The sequence below is a fragment of the Hydra vulgaris genome, chromosome 13 (genome assembly GCF_038396675.1).
Source record: "Hydra vulgaris chromosome 13, alternate assembly HydraT2T_AEP".
NCBI lineage: Eukaryota > Metazoa > Cnidaria > Hydrozoa > Anthoathecata > Hydridae > Hydra > Hydra vulgaris.
In genome coordinates, this window is record NC_088932.1 from 7876300 (window position 1) to 7894466 (window position 18167).

Below are 18167 nucleotides of genomic sequence, written 5' to 3' on the forward strand. Positions count from 1 at the left end.
CTCGATTTCTTATATGCACATTTTCATCCTGCAGCATGCAGTAAAGAAAATTTTTCTGTAAACAACAGCATGAATTTCCCTGGAGATGGATAAAAACAATACTTTGAATCCTGCTCTCTTCAAGCTTGAACAACTGAATATTTTTATATAGGAGTTCATAAGCGTCTTTGTATTGTACAAAGTGCTTGATTGCAAACCACATTACGCAGTAAACTTGCACAATATACTTAGTTACTGCTAAGAGCTTAAAAGATGGCTCCTTAGTCCTAACATATAACATAATTCTGACAGCCAAAGTTAGCCATCTAGCATGGCAAGCATTGTGAAATCAATGTTTTAAAAAAAATCAAATCAAATAAAGGAGTCAAACCGCGTACGTACTCACTATCTTTAACACCCCCTCTCCCCCTGGTACGGGTTCGTATGCCTTTGGAAACCCCCCCCCCCCGCCTCCTCCTCCTATACCTGCGTACGTTCTTTATTAATGGCTCCTAATTATTTTTTTAATTCTGACATGATGTGTCACAGTGGCAGTTCATTCTGATGCAGCAAACATTCTAAAAGGTGTAAGTTTTTTCTTTATAATTTTTTTAAGTTTAACAACCAAACCACTATCACAACCTGTATTTGAACTTGAATTATCTAAAATAACCGCTATTAATCTCTAAACACTGTTATGTTCTAATAAAACATTAACAGTAGCATTTGCCATGGTTGCACCAATTCCATTAGGTATAACTACATGAGTCAAATAACTTTGTGATGTGGGTCCACTCTCTGTTTTAATTGTTGAAGACAATGGCAGAGTTTATCTCAATTTTTTATTTTGCCTGGTTTCTGAGAACCTCATTGCCCTCAGCGGCACCATTTCAGGATGTAAAAGCTTATTGGCAAATGGTGCAGTACAATGAGTATGTAGAGAAACGCGACTCTGATTCCAAGAGAGTTCTAAACGGAATTGAAAGTACAATGATGTCAATGAAGAGACACACTTGGTACTTAAATGAAACTTTGGTTCCACTTGCTCTCCTAGACCCTACCCTTCCTGATGGGAGTGTTGTAATGTTAATAAATACCAGAACTTGTAATGAAATACATATATATTATAAGTATTGTCCTATAGCTTAAAAGCATTCTGCTTAAATATCCACATAATGAACCTTTATCTGGTGAATACGCTTTTAACCCCATTTTTACTGTCTCTACCATTCTTTCGGCCGCTCCATTAGATTGAGGGTGGTATGGCGGGGTTTTATACGGCAAGCAACCTATTTTCTTTAGCTGCAAGGTGGTATCATGAAATTCGGCAGCGTTGTCGGACACCAAAACTTCCGGAACTCCATTTCTCAAAAAGACATTTTGTAGTACTGCCTTCACTGTGGCAGCTTCACGGTTAAATACCTTAATAACTTCCGGCCATCCAGAAAAGGAGTCTACTAAAATTAAAAACAGTCCTATGCCCTGCATATGGGCATGATCCATATGTACTCTACACCAAGGTTTACTTTCATTTGGCCATGTATGTAATGTCCTCTCCTTCTTCACTTTTATTTCAGCACATTTTTCACAGCTTTTTACATATTCTTCGACATCTTGACAGTAGCCAGGCCACCAGGCTTCCAACTTTAATCGACATCGCGTTTGCATTATGCCACAATGTATGTCATCATGGACCGATTTGATGAACATCTTTCTCATCGTTCGATGAGGTATAATGAGATCTCCATTACATATGATTCCTTTTTCGATAGTCAGTTTATTCCTAATAGATTTATAAGGTCTTTCTGTTACAGAGCATCTGCCCCAATTATTTTTGCTAATTCTGGTTTTGATATCCATCAATGCTCTATCATTTTCCGTTTCTTTCATTATTTGATCAAGGTTAACAATATCTGATTCGACTAAGTGTATAAATGTCCCTTGGTCCTTCTCTTCATCTTGTGATAGAAAAGACAATCTTGATAAGGCATCGGCATGAGGAATATTCTCTCCCTTCTTATAGTTTATTTCGTAATCGAACGCCATCATTTCTATGGCCCATCTTAAAATTCTAGCGGATGTGACTTTGGGCAGTTCTTTATTACCATCAAATATAAATTCCAGTGGCCTGTGATCGGATATTAGTTTGAATTTTCTACCCAACAGAAAATGCCTAGCCCTGTGAGTAGACCATACAATAGCCAAAGCTTCTCTTTCAATATTAGAATATCTTGTCTCAGCGTCTGATAAAGTTCGCGAGAGATGCAATACAGGATTGCCATTTTGTGAAAGTATTCCAGATATAGCTTTTTCACTGGCATCGGTTGTCAATTCCAGATCTTGGTTGATGTCATAAACCTTTACTACGGGTTCTTCACTAAGGTTCCTTTTTAGCAATTCAAATGCATGTTGATGTTCTTTTTTTCATTCGAATATAACCCCTTTCTTTCTTAAATCGTTTAAAGGTAAAAATTTTTCAGCATATTTTTGTATATGTCGACCATAAAAGTTTGCTAGTCCTATGAACGACTCAAGTTCCTTTTTATCCTTAGGAGGATTTATGCCGAGTATTTTGCTGGCTAGATTACGATCTGGGGTAACTCCCTTTTCTGACAGTTTGTATCCTAAAAATGAAAGACATTTCGCTTCATTCACTGATTTTCTTGTATTTGTGCTCATTCCAGATTTCTTCAATTTGCTCAAAATCTTATTCAAATTCGATTTAAGTTCTTCAGCTTTTTCCGCACCGACACATATATCATCCTGGAATATAATCATGTTAGGGATTAGATCACCCACAACAGATTCTATTGTTCTCTGAAATATTGTACTCGCTGTTTTTATTCCAAAGGGTAAACATGTCCATCTTAATAGTCCGATAGGGGTATTAACTGTAGTTATTTCTTGTGCCTCTTTGTCCAACTCAATTTGATGGTAAGCTCCCTTTAGATCAATTTTAGCAAAATATTTCATTCCCGCCATTTTATGGAATACACTCTCAATATTGGGGATAGGATATGAGTCTGAGCATATTTTTTGATTAACCCCTATTTTGTAGTCTGCACATATGCGTAAGTCTCCATCTGTTTTTCTAACAACCACAAGTGGTGATGCCCATTTGCTTCCACCAGGAGGAACCCTTTGGAGCAAACCTTGTTGTATCATCTCATTCAGTTTATCTATCACTAGTGGTTTAATGTGAATAGGGAGGGGTCGCGATTCAAAATAAGTAGGTTGTATGCCGTTTTTTAACAGAATATTTGCTCTGTTATTAAACGCCCATGAACAATAGGGTCTATACTATTAATTAATTTTGTAGCATTGATATTTAATACATCCATACCAATTAGGCCATGATTTTTATTACAGTCTGCAACGATAATTTGTGCTATATTCATTTTTGATTCAGTTTCCAAAGTTGCTTCAAATTCGCCTAGGACTTTTATGATTGTACCATCAAACTGTTTCAGACGAAGATAGCATTTTTGTTGCTTCGGTTTAGACATAAGTTCCCAAAAATTCTTTGGAATGATTGTGACTTGACTCCCGGTATCAACTTATCTTCATATTATAATCGTTTATTTTTACATTAATCTCTGAATTTGTACCATTCATGTTAATGGAGTATACACTAGTATCATCGTTCTCTATTTCCTCTATTGTTTTTTCATACTTAGTGTTTGTTCTGCATACGTTTTTAAAATGGTTAAACTTCCCACATTTTGTGCAACTTTTCCCAAATGCTGGGCATTTCCTAGGTGGGTGCTGAAGGCCACAATATTTGCATTTATATGTTTTTTCTTTGTTTTTATCAATATGATTAACTAAAGGTATGTCTATGTTGCTTCCAATGTTGTTTTGTATACTAAAACATGATATTTGCTCCAGTTGTCTGATAAAATCAATACATGCTCCTAGTCTAGGCGAATCTCCACTTTGTAACATTTCTAGGGCTTTAATTCTCTGATCAGGAGACTGGAGGCCATCAATCAATCTCATTTGAATTAAATCATCTTCCGCACTTTGGCCATCTTTTCCCAATTTTTCGAAGTTGCAAAAGCCTGAAGCTTCGCGTAATCTTTGTGCATATGATACAATTTTTTCATTGTTTTGTTGTTTTGATGCTAAAAATCTAACTCTTTCAGCAATAATTAGTCGTTTCTGAGGCCTCAAATGGGACATAATAACAGTTTTAATATCATCGAATATCATATTTTCTAACTCTTTTGGATATACCATAAGGGAAATCTTTTTTCTGCTTCAATGCCTGCTTTTGCCAGAAATAAGTCTGTTATCTCGTAACAATCGTTTATCTCATCTTTTAATTTCTTGGAAGGTGCGGAGGCTGACAAGCACCTAATCCATGCTTCCGCATTGTCTGGGTCATCTAAAGTCAAATCAGATCCTACTCTTAGCGCCATTGTTGTAACGTTAATTAATACCAGAACTTGTAATGAAATACATATATATTATAACTAAGCCATCTTTACATGCATATATATATTAACTAAAAAAACGCCACGTATATATATAAACATTGTTCCTGCTCGTCCGCATATAATTTAGCTCTACGGCTTCACATGGAGAAAGAAAACATCGCAAAAACATTACTATCCAAACCAGTTCCTGATCATTTTCAGCATTCAGAGAAGTCAAACTTGATAAACGAGTTAAAATTTAAACAAGAAGTGCCACCAGAACTTGCTTCATTAATTGGAGAGAACTCTTGGTTCATCTTCAGTTTACTAAACAAGAATGGAGGACAAACTTTGGTTAAACTTTCCTGCTCCTGTGTGGTGCTATGTTGACCTGTTCAAAACATTCTCCAATTTTGTAAAGTAAACTTGAAGTAGTGAACGATTGTTCTGAAAGGGCTGTAAAACTAGTATTAGAGTTTGTGAAAAATGTTCACAATGAGGATGATCGTCAAGAACTTATACTAGCTGTGCAGCAAATACGAGATCACCACCGTGGGTCAGAAACCAAGGAACAGTTGCAGCTAGCTATGAAGCAATAGGAGAGCAGAGAAAAAAATAACATGATTTATATACTATATTTATGCATTGCAATATATTATATTATATTTACATATCATGAATTTAATATTTATATTGCCAAATTTTTTTTTGCCAAGGAAAATAAAATAATTTTAAATATAATAAAATTTCAATTACTTTGCCCCCCCCCCTTCCCCCTCCTTCCAACGAAGAAGGGATAGAGGGGGTATAAATCTCCAATAATAGTGTGATGGGGGCGAGTAGCTATTGACATGCCCTTCTAAATAAACATTATTAATGCTTACTTCTAATATTAATTTTTAAAATATGGCCTAAATATGAAAAATAAACCAGCGTCAGTTATGCCACCGTATTTCTTTAAGGTCCTACCCTATTATAAATAAGTAGTTCAAAATATACCATATAGAAGAAAAGTTGGCTTTCCGTGTTGATTTTAAAGGTCCCCGCCATGATCCCTGAAGTTTGCTATGTTTTTATACACAAATTTGATTGGCGGGGACCTCTAAAGTCACGTGATATTAAAATTTTTTGGCTTAAAATTATTTTTATATTGGTGGTCAACAATTCCAGGTAGGACTTGATTTTCAAAACGTCGTCAAATATGAATCATCCTATAATATATATATATATATATATATATATATATATATATATATATATATATATATATATATATATATATATATATATATATATATATATATATATACATATATATATGTATATGTATATCTAATATAAACGTGTAAAGGTATAATCTAAGTATAAAGGTATATAATTTTTATACCTTTCAAAATTAATTAAACAGAAAAAAAAATTTTTAAAATAAATAACTTTTACATCAATCAAAAGTTTAAACAAAATTAAACTGCAAATACATTTATTCTTCAAAGCTAATAAGATAGTTATAAAGTAATAAGTATATAACTTATATTAAGTAGTTTGTTCACATAATACATTATTTCTAGTGTAAAATAAAAAGTATAAAAAAACAACTATCCAGTTAAAACAAAAATTACCGCAAACTGTTATTCTAATTATTAGGTTTCGATATTATAATTTATAACGCCCCTTGTCCCTAAATAATGTGATCACAAATTTACTTAAATTGATATCCCTTAATGGTTATCAACTTTTGCAAGTTTATTTTTCTTTAAGTCTATTTATTTATAGTAGAATAACAAATTCCAGGGTGACTCTTATTAAATCTTGAAGCTAGCAGTGGCTTATTAATACATTCATGCTGATGATAAAACAGGTGGTGTTATTTTAAAGAGTATTTAATTGTTATTGTAAAAAGCTATAAAACAGCAATAAAACAAACTGCAATGTTATTTTAACAATATAAAGAGCTTGTGTTAATGTAAAACAACTTTGTGACACCGTTTTATTGCCGTTTTTTAAAGTTTATAAACTTAATAACATAAAACGCATTTAACGGTAGTGGTGTAATGGTAGAGCGCTCGCTTCATAAGCGAGAGGTTCCGAGTTTGATTCCCACCGAGTCCCTGGTAGTACCGCGCTCAACTTGTTTCTTCGCGCAGCTGCCTTGTTCTTCGAGGTTCGTGTTTCGGAATTATAGAGTTGAGAGAGGGTTATAACCACAAGTAGCCTCCTCATCTGTAGAAGCCTTCTCCGCCTTGGGGAGGAGAATTACAAAAAAAATAATAATAATAATAAAAACCCTCTGAGCACGATGAGCCACGATCGTGGCTATACCGTCTGAGCATTAAGAGCCGTGATTGTGGTTTAGAAAAGTGGTTTTTCAACTGTGATCTTTTACAGCAAAATACCGCTGATTGTACATTTAAAATGGTAGCAATATATAAGGCTGATTTTTTTATATTCTTTGGTATATTGTTTATATATATTTGGTATTGAAAATGAGCAACAGTAAAGAAAGTTTTATGGATGACAAGATTTGTACTAGCAAAGAATTTTAAAGTTGCAGCGATGACAGTTTATTTGATAAAGGCGCGATAACTTCAATTTAAAAATTGTATACAATATTATTCAATACAAATATATCGCCTAATAAGATAATTTTGAGTTTTTTATTTTAATATTTATGAAGACTTAAGTTCTGATGGCGATGTTGATGTAGATGATGTTGGTGGTAATGTTTTAGTTGATTGGGTATTTATTTTAGGAGATGACAATAGTTCTGATGCTGTTCACTTTACTGGTGAATCAGGTCCCAAGCACTAAATTTCATCAGAGTCTAAGCCTATTGAATATCTTGACTTGTTTTTTACTTGCAAAATATAGTTACTTTTACTAATATTTTTGCTGATAAATTGAATCAAAATAACTAACAACATTTCAGGTCCCATCTAACATCAACAGGTCATGGATGGATTAAATAGGGAATGACTAATCTTTTAGAGATAAGAGCCTTCTTTGGAGTCGTAATCAACATGAGTCTCATCAAAAAAGCTACCATAAACTGTACTGGGATATGAGTCATCTTTGTGCATCTACTCTCTGGTTTGTTACCCTCTTCTATCGTGATCAGTTTCAACTTTAGCTTAAAATTCTTCATTTTACAGACATCCATGTGCGAAATCAACAACCACTCAATAAGATTTATAAAATTCAGTTTTTAGTTAAACATTTTAACAACAATTTTGTTAAAATGTTCAACTTATTATTACTATCCACAAAAAGACATTTCTATAAATGAGAGTATTACAAAAAAAGTAGATATACAGATATATCATGAAAGCATTTTTTAAATAAACAAAATTTTATATAGTTTCCGGATAATTAAATAGTTTTTTGGAAGCACAAATTATAAAAATATTTTTTTTGTTACTGTCATCAACTGAAACAGTAACGTGTATATATAAATAGTAAATTTATTGTCCATAAATTACGGAACGCTATATTTAGTTAACAAACTAAGCCAAAAAGGTTAAAAGGTTTCGCAAGAGTAAGACCAAAAATTAATAAGCATTTTAATACAAGTTTAATAAAAATCTCAGCGCAATAGAGCGAATGATCTCCTACTTTTAAAATAAAATAAGCGATGCGTGTCGAACTCCTATCATTTTTGAAAAAATTGTAAATGATCCTTAAAATGGCTTTTTTAGCAAAGAGATTTCTTTTTTTATTGTTTTAAGACTTTTTTTATGTAAATCACTTCGCTTATTTTTAAGTAAATCACTTCGCGTGTTTGCTTAAGGAAGTTTTTTTTAAGTAAATTACTTCGCTTGCAGAAACTTTTCTCAGTTTGTTTGTTGGTGGTACAAAATTCATTGCATCATTATTTTGTTTTCTATCCAGCAGTACCGTTGAAAGCCTCTTTTCGTACACACTTTTTGAAAGTATTATTTTTTCGCATAACTTGTTATTAATTGGATACTTTAAAAAGTTTTGACGATGGTATTGGGTTACAAAGTTTCTTTAGAACGCAAATCAAATTTAACTGTTTAAATTACCGAAAACGTCGACGGGTTGTCTACTTGTTTATGACATCATTCATGATGCTAGTAAGAAAAAAAAATAGTATAAGGAAATTTTTTCGTTTTTAATTTACCTGAACTACTATAACATAATTATGTTATAATTATTATTTAATTAAATTAGTAATAATATTATAAATAGTGTTTAATAGTTACTTTTAAATTACGACTTGAAGCTTTCAGTTAAAAAAAATCTTTTTTGCATATACTTTGCACCGTCGAGAAATGCTATTTTAACATGCGACTCAAACTCTGTTCTGATATCAAGTCTATATTATATTATGATAGGATCATCAAGTCTATATTATTTAAAAGATTTTCGTTACATTAAATTTTTTCATTAAATTATATTTCAAAAATAACACCATAAGTTTATTATTTTTATATCATAATAAGCTCAGCCGTGTATATAAATATCGAATTTATTAATAATCTGTTTTGCTTTAGTTGATACAAATTTACTAACCTAAATTTGAGAAGAGCTGTTTTTGTGTTTTTGCCAATGTACCAATCTTTTTGAATTTTGTGAAATTTGAAGTCTGTTACGTCAAGGATTGTTAGTTTTTTACCCGATGCGTCCCTAATTAGTTCTAGCTTCATAAACCAGCCTAAAAAAGATTTAACCACTGATTTCAGCTTATCGTATAAAAAGTGAATCTTCGGTTCTTTCTCATCAAATATTAGAATAAATGACTTGAAAATCGGGAGGATTGCAGTATAGAAGTTAGCTTGCAGCTCGGTTTTTCTTCGCGTGAAGAAGAGTTTACTTAATATTCTTTCCTTTCTTTCTTTTTTCCAGCTTAAGTTAACAACTTTTTTTTATATGTGCCAACAATGGAGTATATCATCTATATACTAACAGGCAGTGTAAACGAACAAAATGTGCGATATACTGGGGGCGATTGAAGAATACAGCTGATTTATGTATCATATTAAATAAACGTTTTTAATAAATTCTTTTGAATGAGAAAACACAGATTTAACATTATTCAAGTAAAAAACAAGTTTAATAATCTTAACTAAGCAATAAATAAGTTAAATCTGTGAGGTAAATGTTTTATTAGCTAAATTAGATTAAATAATTTTTATACAAAATAGATAAAATGCATAATTACAAAAAGTTATTTTAAATTAAAAACAGTTTATAATACATTCATTGAGAAACAATACGAGTCTAGAAGGAATGTATAAGGGAGACAAAAATAAAATGAGTTTGGTAGATAATATGTTCACAAAAATCATTAGATTAAGTACAAATACAAACATGAAAAAATATAAAAGTTCTATTTACTTAGACAGCTTTATAAGTTTTTGCTTTGGTTGTTTTGATGATCTGGGATTATACAAAATATTATGGTTATTAAACAAAATATTACATAATATTACTCCAGATTTTTTTTTCATTTTGAAACCATAAAAATCAAAAATTGAGATAAATATATTACATACGACATACTTTATCAGTAAGTGGATGAAACATGGCATAACAAAACATGGTCCATTGTCAAATGGTATGTTAAGACCTCCATGATTAATTTCTCTAACGTAGTCGCCATATTTTTTATAATAAAATTTTGTTCCTTCGCCTGTTTCTGTTTTTGTAATATACCCAGAAATGTAAATTAGGGCTTTTTTAACATTTACATCCAACTATTCTTCCAGATCAGGTAATTTATGAAAAACAGTTGATGAATCATCATCTAATAAAAACTTGCACTTTTCACAATCATGACCTGCTTCGTTTTCTGCATCTTCATCTATATTTAAACCCACTTGCAAAATTAATTTGGTTTTAAATATTCTGACTTTTTCTAAAATTTGCTAAATGTTTTTTAAAATAAGTCCCACCTGACCCTTGTCGAAGCTTCCCAAACATTTTCTCTAAAGGGTCTGTTGTAAATTTACCAAGTACCACGTATCGAAATCCAGAGTTTAGAAGGTACTTGACAAGAGCAATCATACCTGAACATGTATGTCAAAGTGCTGTCCCTGTATCACCTGTGAGCTGACACTGACGTTGACCTTGAATACCAGTCGTTTTCTGTGCTGTACATGCAATTTTGTTCAAAAAAGTTATTCTTTCATCATTTTCTGTAGATATAACAGCTCTATCATCATCACGATAACGTAAGTCTGCATATGGTCCTTTAACTTTAACAATCTTCCAAAACCTTAATATAATTTCAATAAATCGTAGGGTACCATCTGAATTACTTATGTTAGAACATGTCTTCAGTGCAGCTAATGTTTCGTCACAAAATATACGGAGACAAGTAGATACCTTTTGTCTTTCGATGGGTTTTGGTGCTATCGATACATCATTAAATTTTGAAAGTTAAACAAAACTTCCTTTTTCAGTTTCATATAAATGTTTTAAATCAACCCATAATGCTGATTTCAATTCACTATCATCTTCGAACTTTAGAGTTTGAGTTTTCTCAGTTAGCCAGTTGTTTCGCACTGACTTTAATAAATGGACAAAGTCATAAAGTAAAAATATATTACTTTCTATTCGCCATGGCTCCCTACAAGTAAACTTAGAGTAAAAAGACTGATTGATACGATTGTTATCACAAATGATAGCAATTAACTCTCCATCAGATTTATAAATACAATCAATTAACTGATTCGCCTGCTCAAATAAAAAATCAGCATACTGGCACCGTACGACATAAGTATATTGGACCACCACAAATTAAAACCAACATAAAATTTGAAACGGTTGATGCTAATGAGTCAAGTTTGTTTACCGCCTTTCCTAATAAAAACTCAGAGCAATATTTAAGAGAAGGCTTTACGTAGACTTCGTTTATTAATAAAATACTTTTTTTTTTTCATAAACGTTCTTCGCTTTTTTAAATATCTCACTGATGAACTTAAAATCATCAAGAGAAGAATTAATTTTTGGTGTAAGTTTTTGAAGAAGTGAAATACTTGGAAGCTGATAGTCTTGTTTCAGTCTGTCATATTGGGATCTTGATAACAAATAATACTCAAAACCACGAATAATCATTTCAGGATTATACTTTTTTGTTCCAATGATAACAGGACTCATTGCTTCAAAATGTTCCTAAAGTGCATTAACTTTGTTGCTTTTCATTAAAGTATTAAGATATCTCCAACATTCTTCAAGTTGAGAATGTGATTTAAATTTAGTTATTCTGTTCTTTGATAAACTTTGGATTATATTTTTTATAACACAATGAAATCCTTCAAAGGTCAAATCATTCTTAATCTTTATCAAAACTCAGGGTATTGATGTATTTTTTTCAAAATCAGTAAACTGTATGCATAACGCATTGTTGGTGAAGTACCAAATAGAGCTTTTCAATAAATCAAGACTCAAAATCAAAAGACTCAATGCTCAAAATCGACTACTTTATTTTGTTGATTGAAAAGATGGAGTTTATCTGGAGTTATACTCCGCACTTCAGACAAAGTTTTATTTGTTCGAGATGGACCAGGTTTTGTAGGAAAAAGACTTTTTCACACAAGTAAACAGTGAAGGTGGGTCACGAGGTCTCATTTTACCATGCTTTATTATTGTTATATAATTGGGTGGAAAATGACGCTAACATACAACAATATTGTCGCTATTAGGTATATTATCCCGTGGTATTATAGAAATCCATCGAGCACGTTCTTCTTTATCAGTTGGTAACTGAAACACCTTTTCTTTATTTTCTTTATTATAGTTGCCATTGCAACTCATCACACAGCATTTCTTTGGCATTTTTAAAATTTTATATCAACTATAAAAACAATCGATACGTTTCTATCGTATACAATATTGCGTAAGTACAACGATTTTTTTTGAAAAAAACTTTTTTATCAATTTAATTCTTCAAGTGAACTTCCTAACTTCTCGCTTTTTTAACATAGAATAAAACTGGCCCCTAGTTTATTGCACATTTTGTTCGTTTACACGGCCTGTTAGTATAAAGATAGCCATGAGTATATCCTTTCTTTCACACCGTTAGACAAATTCTAAAAAACAAAAGTTCAAGAATTAAAAATTATATCTGAACAGAAAAGTTAATTTTGCAGTTTTTGAGGTTATAAATAATTTAAATTTTTGCTTCCTCTAGTTTTTCATAACAATCTATGAAGATAGTTTGATATTCTTTCTTTACTAAAAAAAAGTTCAATACGCTAAGAGCAGGAAAAAGTGCCACGTTGTACTCAATAGCATCGAACGTTGATAACCAACTGTGATCAATATGGTCAGGTGGCATTCGATAGTTTACACCGAAGTAACCACATTTTTCACTTAAATAGTTTCGCTTGTCAGGGCTCCATTTAAAGTCATTGTGAACATCTGTACAAAAATACTCGATATACTTTTCGAATGGTGCCAAGAATCTTTTAACAGTGTTATGCATATGATGACATATGTCTCCGCCAATATCTAAAAGATGAGGGGCATGTAGTCTTAAAAGGTTTTTAAAACCTGTTTTTTTTACCGCGCATGTAATTGGTTGAGTCGGAGAGATTCAAAATTAAATCATTAGTTGGTATTTCGTCATTTGATAAAAGTTTTTGATGTAATCAAATAACGTTTTCGCACTAAATACTGTAAAAGGTTTTGAATGGTAATGCGTAATATGATATGGAGATAGAGAAAACTTTTTTATGTGCATTGTTTAAACATTTATCAACATTTATTGAAAAGTACGATTTAAGTAAATCTTCTTTTATTTTGTCTTAACTTGTAAGAAGCTGTACATCTAGCCATACTCAATGAGGTTAAAACTTTATTGTCTTTGACGAGCACTTGCGATAATCTTATTATTGCAGTTGTGAATCTAAATGGTAACGAATGTTTTGCAACGAAAGAAACAACCATTGCTTTAGCGTGTGCCATCTGATCTTCTACTCCTACAGATTTTTTTACAGAACTTTTTTGCTTGCACATGCTTGCTCATCATGAACATTTAGAGCAGTGCCGTATGGTAAAGTACAAGTACTTACAACTTTGTTTTTTGTAAATATCGACGATGGAATAGTGTTGGTTTGAGCTATTTTTATTTTTTTTTTGTGCGATTTTTTTAGAGTGGTTTTTTAAGTCTTTTTTACCGCTATTTTGTAGGACAAAAATGCATTGCAAATGCTGCAAAGAACTTTTCCAGGAATATTTATCTTGCGTATATAATCAGATAAGAAAGTTCTATTTTTGTCTTTTTCTTCTAACCAAGACCAGCGAAAAGTATTCTTTATTCAAACTTCTAAATCTTGTAAACTTGTGCATTCACTTCTTTGTAATGATTTAAAAGTAGCCGTTTTGAATGTAATTTTTATATTTTAAAGTATATTTATAAGTGGTACAAAACTGATTACTACTATTTATTAACAACTACCACTGACTTCTTTCTAACACTGGAGATATTTAAATGATAAATAAGATGTTTTATAAGTTAATTTAAGGAGGTATGAATAAATGACGTTTAATGCGTTGTTAAACAGGTACATAGCTGCGTACACATGGCAGGTAACAGCTGTGACAGTAGGATTACTTTTATTTGATTTTTTTTTTTAAAAGACGACTGTCTTCAATATTCACACAAATACTTTGTAAAGTAATGTAAATAATTTATATTTACTATTTTGTTTAAAAAATTCTATACTTAATAATCGCTGTATAACTTCTCGATTGTTTCTTCTGTAACTGTATAACAAAAAATTAAATTGTATAATATATATATATATATATATATATATATATATATATACATATATATATATATATATATATATATATATATATATATATATATATATATATATATATATATATATATAAATTATATCATTTAATCATTTTTTTAAACGTTTTAAATTTTGAATCACATGAATGAGCGCATGAATCGTTAATAATGCCTCACCTTTTGTTTATCATAGTTGAAATAAATTTATTATTTAAACTTTAACTAACGAATGTTTATTCATTTTTAAAGACGGAACGTGGAAATTTTTTATAAAAGAAGAGTCGTCGTATTGTAAATTAAGTTTAAAACAATTTAAGCACTGAATAGAAGAACTAATTGAAGAAAACTAACTGATTATTGAAAAATTATTTAATATCTTTTTACTTTTTTTTATTTATTTACTTTTTTTAAACATTTTTATTACTGTGCAGTTTCTTGGTATTCGCGTTTTAGAAGTCTGGTATTTTATTATTATTATTATTATTACTACTTATTCCTTTTTTTTTTTTTTTACTGCAATTGAGATATGCTACCAAAAATAGCTAAATGAAATTCATTTATATTTCACTAAAGTTGGTGTTTTACTGGTAATAAAATGTTTACTGAAAGAAGTTGGCAAATCAAAATTGTCGGATCAATGTCGGTTTATTTTAAAAAATTATTAAAAAAAGAAAAAAAACGCTAAAATATTTAGCGCGTATGGGATTTCAGTTATTGGTGGCGCCTCTGATCTGTAACACCGCGTTAAACCTATATATTATATACAACTTATTTTATAACTTATATAACTTAATTTTATATAAACTTTTTTATATGAATTTTATATAACTTATTTTATAACTTATAAAACTTATTTAATTATATAACTTAATTTTATATAAACATTTATATGTCCTTGGTAAATTGAAGCGATATTAAATTGTCCATTATGTATTTAAATGTGTAAGTGCAGGTCCAAAAAAGTATCCGCAACGTTTAACGGCTTTTAAATATAGTCTTCTAATTCTTCTTTCTACTCTTTTTCTTATTATTATTACAATTTTTTTTTTTTTTTTTTTTTTTTTTTTGTTGAAAAATTGATGTTGTTTTTATTCATAGATACAGTGAGTAATGATACTTTTTATCTGGCGTAATATTAATAGTAATATAAAAGAATGAAGGAGAGCTTGCTCCCCCCCCTCTCCCCCTTATCATTTCTTTGTAAGCTCCAGATTTTTTCCGAATGTTTTAAACAAAATTTCCGGATTTTTTCCAGATATTTAAGGAAAAAATTTTCCCAATTTTTTTAATATGACCAGGATAATATATGATGACGAACTTTTCAGAACTGTGATGACGTCTATTGTTCTAATTAATAAATTAAAACATTATCGACATAAAACTTTAAACATTTAGTTCAAGATTTCAACAGGGTTCCTACAGAGCCTGTTTTCCTGTTTTGCTCTCAAAGTTTGTTATTGATGATGTTATTTTGCAACCATCCAAACGGTTAATGCCTATCAAAGTTGAAAACCCTTAACTTAAATAATGCTGAGATTCACAAAGTAAAATGCATTTTTTATGAGTTGGCTTTTTATTTTATTTTTTTTTATTTTCAAAATTGACTATGCTAGGATGTTATTTTTAAGATTAACAATTTGTAATGTTTTTAAAACAAATGTGAACTTGGTAAGAAAATTGCTTTGGAGCTTGAATCTCTTGATGGCCTTGTAACGTGTGATGCGAAAGTTAACGGACAAAATAAAAACGTCATTAACTTATTTATAAATAATAAAACAAACTACTATTATATTTTTTTTTAATAAAGCATTTATCTTTTAATAAAAATATATTATTTTTTATATAAAAAAACACCACCATCTGCAATTGATCTCAATTTTGCTCTGACGCCTTTCAAATGCGACTGTAAAAAGTTTAAATCAATTTCTTGTAGTTTTAGTTTAACGCGATCAATCAAAACTCGCTCTGTTGAAGCTTGCCAATCTCCCTCGTAAACCTTCTGTGCCAAATGTCCCCAAAAATTTTCAATTGGTCGTGCTTGAGGCACATTTGGGGGATTGGATTCTTTATCAACGTAATAGACATATTGGTCCATCCAATTTAGAGAATCTTTAGAATAATGAGAACTTGCTAAATCTGGCCAAAATAAATAGTTAAAGTCTCCATGTGATACTTGTGACTAAATGGAAGAAGTCGTTTTTCTAAACATTCATTAATATAGATTGATGAATTGATCGCTACAGCCTTGGAAGTGCGAAACAATGGCTCGGACATACCACGGTCAGATATGGCTATCCACATTAATAATTTTTTTGGAAACTTCTCTTTTCCTATAAAACGAACACTTTCTGGGCATGTCTTTTTGTTGTTTGTGTAGTATCCAGAATTTCCAGGCATGTTGTCCCCTGCAAAACAAAAGTATTTTTCGTCATCGATGACTAGAAGCGATTTTGTGTTATAGAGTTGGTTAACTAGTTTCCTGCTTCTTTTCTTTGCCTTTATTTGTTGTTCTATAGTGTATTTTGGAGTCTTTTCACGTTTTCTATATTTAATATTCAATTTTTTTAACTGACGACCAATTGTCGATTGATTTACATCGAATTTAATACCTATTTTTCTCTGACTGACCCCTTTTCGATTGTTGACAAGTCTCGTTAATTCGGCTTTCTTTTCTCTAGTCCAGGATGTCGGACGACCAGGGTGCTTTCTGTCAGAAAACGATTGAACAGTTTCAAGTCTTTTCAGGTTATCATATATTGTACTTCGAGCAAATCTTTCCTTTTTAAAATGATTTACGATTTTTTTTTTTTTAATATTAGGTTTATTTACAAAAAACAATTTTAGTCGCTTTCGAAAAGATTCTCGTTCAGCTGCATTTAACCTCATTTTAAATAATAGTGTTTCAAATAATAAAGTTTATATTTTATAGAACGTTTATGCCTACTAATTCTTTCTTCGATTGGAAAAAAAAACTTGTCATCTTCATCTAATCTTTCTTTAATATGATTCTGTAGCAATTTTTATCTATAACAACGCTTCAATTTTTTTCGTTGCTATACATTTTCGCAATGAAGTTATACCACGAAATGAAGTAAAAATACCTCTATACTAATATTTTGCTATAACTTCTTGTTTATTGGCTTTATTTATGCCCATTTATTTCGCACAAGACTATTTGTACTCAGGGCCGGCGCTAGGCACTAGGCAAACTAGGCAACTGCCTATAAAATATAAAAATATAACTCAAGTAAAATTATAATTTTATAATATATTATATATAAAGATGAGAAATTTTCCATATCCAGTAATTGAGCATTAATTGCATGGCAAATTAGCATTGTACTCGTAGGCTATAGGTAAAGGCAGCATGTAGTGTTGTTATGTTATTAGATAGAGACTCCTGCTTTTTGTCTCTCGTCTGTGTTTATATTAATAAAATGAGTGATAATAAACAACTTTAGTTGGGTTTTCCAAATAAAGCAAATACTTTTTTTTGAATTATAACCACAACAAACAAAGTTGTATATTCTTCGTATTCCTCTTGTTCCCTCGATCGCCCTGATATTCAATCAGTCACATCACATTCATTCGCTTGCGTTTGGTTAACAGAATACTATATACATTTTCTGTCTGTCTCTGATTCTTTGAATAAATATCAATTTAACTCTTTCTCTACCGTTAGCCGCTGATAGCAACTTTTTTTTTATTTTTATTATGACCGCAAGCCGCTGGAAGCGGCTTTCGAGTATGCTTCACAATTTACCCTGTTTTGTTCATAAATTTTCATTCTAGACACATATAATTTGTTTTTTCTTAAAGTTTAATTAGTTCTCTGCATAATCAAGTACAAATATGAGCCATAATGTGTTATTATTATTAGTTATCACTAGACAATGTTAAAAAATTTTGAGTAATCCCTGATAAAAAAAATTTCTTTAAATTAAGTTCGCAATTAGTAAAATAAAGCAGCGTTAACACCGTAAATTTAACTGGTAGAAGCG

At 30.8% G+C, this 18167-nt stretch overlaps 1 protein-coding gene across 1 annotated transcript; it reads right to left on the minus strand.

Moving 5' to 3' along the window:
* Positions 1 to 3531: 3531 nt before the first annotated feature.
* On the minus strand, positions 3532 to 4218 carry LOC136089594 (uncharacterized). Its single transcript, XM_065815646.1, has one exon. It carries the CDS (start codon positions 4216 to 4218, stop codon positions 3532 to 3534), a length of 687 nt encoding a protein of 228 aa, XP_065671718.1.
* Between the last annotated feature and the right edge of the window lie 13949 nt (positions 4219 to 18167).

Bases quoted from the DNA above. Each gene is read 5' to 3' on its own strand.
- LOC136089594 (XM_065815646.1), bottom strand. From the start codon at position 4,218: ATGGTATATCCAAAAGAGTTAGAAAATATGATATTCGATGATATTAAA.